This window comes from Orbicella faveolata, unplaced genomic scaffold, assembly GCF_042242905.1.
Source record: "Orbicella faveolata isolate gen_17 unplaced genomic scaffold, um_ofav_v1 contig_2, whole genome shotgun sequence".
NCBI classification, from domain to species: domain Eukaryota; kingdom Metazoa; phylum Cnidaria; class Anthozoa; order Scleractinia; family Merulinidae; genus Orbicella; species Orbicella faveolata.
In genome coordinates this window covers 12475001-12480161 of record NW_028301547.1, presented here as the reverse complement: position 1 = coordinate 12480161, position 5161 = coordinate 12475001, and the positions used below count along the sequence as shown (strand labels likewise).

At 43.4% G+C, this 5161-nt stretch overlaps 1 protein-coding gene across 1 annotated transcript in view; it reads right to left on the bottom strand.

Moving 5' to 3' along the window:
* Positions 1-553: 553 nt before the first annotated feature.
* LOC110063502 (protein N-terminal asparagine amidohydrolase-like) overlaps positions 554-5161 on the bottom strand; it is a 73047-nt gene continuing 68439 nt past the window's right edge. Inside the window, exon 10 of the mRNA XM_089289631.1 lies at positions 554-2891. Within this exon, the coding sequence (XP_089145757.1) occupies positions 2718-2891 (174 nt within the window). The 3' untranslated portion in view covers positions 554-2717. The remainder of the gene's footprint in view (positions 2892-5161) is intronic.

Sequence of the window (5161 nt, the reverse complement as noted above, 5' to 3'; positions counted from 1 at the left end):
TTCACACTCACCCCAGCAGATTTCCTCAGCCTAAACCCCAAAACAGGCGTACCATCCTTAGCAGAAGAACTGAGATCGACAACAAGACCCAGATTTCCTTAGCGAGTTGAGTTCTTCACAAAAACTCCTTGACATGTGGCGTAAAGGTCAGAAACATCTTGACATGTTTTGGAAGCTATGGTTCGACGAGTATGTACTGAGTTTGTGTGAACGGACCCAGAAACACTTAAAAGCTCCCAGGACACAATCCTCAACCCAACCTACTAAAGGAGACGTTGTACTTGTCCGCCACGAGGTACCTAGAAGCTAGCCATTACAGAGGAACTCATTTCAAGTACAGACGGGGAAATCAGAACAGCTACAGTCCGGACAGCGTCCTGTTTCCTCTGGAATGTGCTGAACAAAAAGAGACCCCAGTCCATTCCAGCCGAAGCAAGGTTGACCAGTATGATGCAAGCCACCAGAGAAGTGGACAGAAACTTGGTAATCAGTGAGCGCCCAACCCGGAGGGCAGCTGTTAAAGCAAGAAAAGCCCTAAACAAACTGTTGAACGTTTAATCCTGATCGCAAATTGTTATCCTTTTTTTATTTTTCTCTGTAATAACTCCATTTCGAGTTCTGTTGAAATTTCCTTTCATCCCGAATATTGACAGTTAGAACTTCTCGGCTGGTGAGTGTTGCGGAGGGCCTAGCGACCACTCCACCAGACTACAGGCTTGCGACCACTCCTGTGGAGCATGTGCTCAAAGCGAGAATCTTCCTCCATGTTATAATATCAGTCGTTGTTAGTTAATGAAGAAAATTGCGCTCGCGACAACTTATGCATTTCTTTCCACCTGCAACGCGTTTGCTGTAATGCTGTATGTCTGCTCATTGTAGTTAAACTTCTGTTCAACTTGGGTACGACAGTTCAAAATTCAAGGTCAACATGTACGTATCTCGCCTGGGGCCTGTTTCTCGAAAGACCCGGTAAATTATCGGGCCCGGTAAGTCACCCGGTAAGTCCCCGTAAACTTTTCGGGTGTTTCTCGAAGCTCCCGTTATTTTCGATCCTGTTAATTTTTCCGGTAACTTGCCCGGTAATTTACGGGAGGTCGTGACCTCCCGTAAAGTTACCGGGGAGTCACAAAATGGCGGTGTGGGGCGGACTTTTTTGTTTCAAAGACGCCCCTTTCTAGCCCATATGGCTGACTGGGAAGTCATTGAACGATTTCGGCTCTCACGAGCAAGAATAGAGTGGCTCGTTGAGGAGCTAAAGGAGGAATTGGAGAGAACACGGCGAGAAGCTGCCCGCTGGCTCCGGAAACCCACGTAAATATAATTGTTGTTGTTGTGTTATTTTTCACAGTTTGAAGCCGTTTGCATGGAAGCGCTATATAACTGTGAAGTTCTATTTTATTGTTTTTCAAAACCAACAAACGGCGGGAAAAAAAATTAATGAATAGATGAACACTGTCATGTAAACGCCGATCACTCGCCGCGCGTTCCGAAAAGGCTTCTTTGTATGAATATCAAAATGGGTTCCTGTCACGCAAACCTGATCTTACTGCAAGTCAAACCTGTTTCCTGTGTTTTAATTGCAGATTTGTTTTTTACGTTTTTTGGAGAAGGAAATTAGAAAACAGACATTCTACAAAAAGTAAACATAATAGAGCGATCGCGAAGAGTCGCATTAGGCGCGGTGCACAAATGCTGACAAATGTTGGTTATAGCATTTCTAGCTAGATGAAACACGAAGAAGCGTACTGTACTCACGATAGATAAACGAGAATAAACGCTAGAACAGTCGATCTGGGATCAGTGAAAATTACGCTCGATGTTTGCCGGAGAAAACGATTAAATCACGCCTAATTATTTTTAGTAAGATCCTTCCTTATTCCAAATATTCTGTACACCTACTCAAGTTCACACTGTTTCCACGGCGGTCCGCAGATCTTGTTTGATTGCTCAGTGAACATTTTGAATAGGAATGAATCCTAGAAAAGAGACTGTCGATCGAGGTCTTCGAATCGAGCTACAAAAGGCAATTGATCATCACTTTCAAGTAATATGACCATGCAAAATGACGATCTCTCTCAGTTGCTCTCCTTTGACACAACGATAACTTCGAAGTTAAACTTCGCAGTGTTCTTCAAAAAGCATAACAGTCGCAACGACAACAGAATCGTTCCGAATCGAATCTGTACGTATAGTTCCAAGTGTTTCTCCTTCTCTCGCGAACGAGCGTGAAGCGCGCGCTAGAGATTGGTGACAACCCGCTATTTTGTCGGGCCCGGTAAGTACCGGGAAAATTTCCGGGTGCTTCGAGAAACGCTATTTCGGGCCCGGTAAAGTTTCCCGTTAACCGGCCCGGTAAGTTATCGGGCCCGGTATTTACGGGAGCTTTCGAGAAACAGGCCCCTGCTCCGGACTAAGTTTTAGACTCATTTTGTCCAGGTGCTTTAAGTCAGTTTTTTTTATCGGTAGTCTTGCTGATCTTGTCTGAAACCTACACAAATATCATTCTAATCTTGTTCATTTGTTTTTCTCAAACTCATTGATAATTACCTATAATTCATTAAGTCGTCGAAGAAAAGAAAAGTAACTATTGCAAATGTAGTAAGTGTTTTTTCCTTCATTTTCTTATATAACACCTGTACGTCGTGCTATTTCAGTTGCTGCGCAAAAAATTCAAAGACATTTAAAAAAGAGGGGGGTGGGGGGGGGGGTTAAGTATATTAACTGATGACACGGGTCCAATGCTCCATACTATACAGTCGTTTGTAAACCCGTGGCTTTCCTTGTGGAAACACAGTGATCAAAGGCTCCGGATGAGTAAGAATATGATCAAAAGCTGCTCTGGTGTTAGACACAAAGTCCGGAGGTTCACAGTGTGGAGATGTCGAGAGATTCTGTAATGTAAGTAAAACAAGAAGTATCGGTTAACATAACGTTTTTCAAGCCGAGTCAGAATCATTAGTTCTCTTGCGTGGCAAGAAAGAGCCTGCTCGTAAGCCACATTGGTTTGGAAAATAACAGTACAGCAAAACCTTTTTCACCTGTTATGACGGCATATAATTCATGGTAGACCACCCATATAGTCTTCCTGCAGTTTGCTTTTATTTACTGTCGTTTGCTTGCGGTTAGCATTTATTTACTGCTGTTTGCTTGCGGTTAGCATTTAAGGGGTGAAGGGGAAGGCGACTAAATGTGTCCTACCATTAAGTTCTTGGCGTTATGACTGACATCTATGTTTTCCCAAAGATAAATCAAGGGTCCCTATGACACCACGACCGTTTTGCTTTAGTGATGGAGTTAACGAAAAGAATTTCCGATAGACTTACATGTCTAAAAATAACTTAAAAGGGATTACCTTGGGTAGGCGTGGCGCGGTTTAAATCTCTTGCAAAAAGCGGCCTGTTTGCTCATTCTCAGGTCCTGCACATTGTACTTTTTTTCGGTTTGACTCTTACAACGAATATCGCCATCGTAGATAACATAAACAGAAAAGGCTAGGTGGAAAATGCGGGGGCGGGGCCTCGAGATACGGGGTCCCGGGGAACGGGGTCCCGGGGTGTGGAAAACACGGGGTGTGGAAAACGCGGGGTGTGGAAAACACGGGGTCTGAGTGGAAAACACGGGGGAAACGTTTTTTCGCCAAAATATGAATTTTCGTCACTAACATGAGAAATCGAAATCTTGTTATTTTAAAATCGCAATGAAAATCACGGCGTGAAACGCATTTCTCAAGAATTTCGTGAGGAAGAAAACCATTCAAGAGCCAACGTGCCGTGCAATGGTTTTCTTTTGCATGGAGCGTCTATTTTATTTTTCGCAGTAACCTGCGTGGATTATTGTTTTACGTTTAAAAAAATATTGAAATAATTAAGATTTTTTTGCTTGGTATCTTTAACCATGAAAAGCGACAGTTGCCGTATTTGCTCGATTAAAGCCGGTTACCTGTACTTTGTGTAAGTAGGACCTCAAGAAATGGCAACAAAAATTACCATAGAATATAAAGAATAAACAAATAGAGTATTTCTGGCCCAGCCGGGCCAAATTTGAAACAAAAGCTAAAGAGGTTTAAAGGGTTATTAATCGAGAAAATACAGTAATCTTCTTCAAATGCCAGTTCCAAAATAAATTCTGGTGTTCTTTTGAATAAAACAGAAGTCTGCCCCTTACTGAAGTTGCTTACGTTAATTTCAGCGCGAATAATCTCCACTCTTAAGAATGTGGATTTCGTTTTCGGTGTCTCCTTACAGACGAGTTTACAAAAAAAAATGTTGTTCTAGTGAAATCAAAATGTTATTCCCTCTACATTCAGTTAACTATCGACTGAGACCTCACTAGCGATTCATAAATGATCAGACTCCAGGTTTATAATTACTTCTGTCGTATTGTACATTGGGGACCGGTCATTATTTATCGCCTGGAGCGGGGGGGGGGGGGGGGGGGGGGAGGGCGGAGGGCGGAGGGCGGAGGATTTTTGGGGGGATCATCGGACTTTTAGGATGACAGAAGGGGGATCAGTCATAACTGAGAGCCCAAAAGGGAGGATCACTAAATGTCACATGTCCATACAAACTTGGTGGACGGCTTTTTGGCACTCTAAAAAGTAACTTTGCAGTCTCCAAACAGTTGGAGGGGTGCGTAAGGGTTTGCGGTGATGCGGTTTTGCGTTATTCTTGGTGCGGTTTTGCGGAAATCTTTATTTTAACCTGCGGTATTGCGGTTTAATAAGACTAAGCGGTTTGCGGTTTTCATAAATTTTGGATCGCGGTAATCGGTAAAAAAGAGTCGGCAGCGGTCTGCGCCTGAGTCTGCGCTTTCCAGTTATGACAATTATTACTCGGATCCTGACGCTTCCGATGACTTTTGATCTCTTGTTTATGTTTTGCAAGGGACCATTGTTGTGCAAGCAAGCTTTGCTGTTTGTAAATTTTCGCTTTTTCCAGTTTTTCGCTTTTTTTAGCCATTTTATCCAATGATACGTCGACTTGTTGACTTTCCGGGCTGGGAATCTTTCGCTCGGATTTCCTACAGTATTTGCCGTGGTCTCGTGCGGGACAATGTCTGCCGAGCAAGAAGAAGTGGTTATGAGGATGGTCGGGAAGAGATTGGAAGGAGAGATTGGAAGCTCGGCGACGTTTCTTCTGGGAGCAAGAACTCGCCTCTGGAG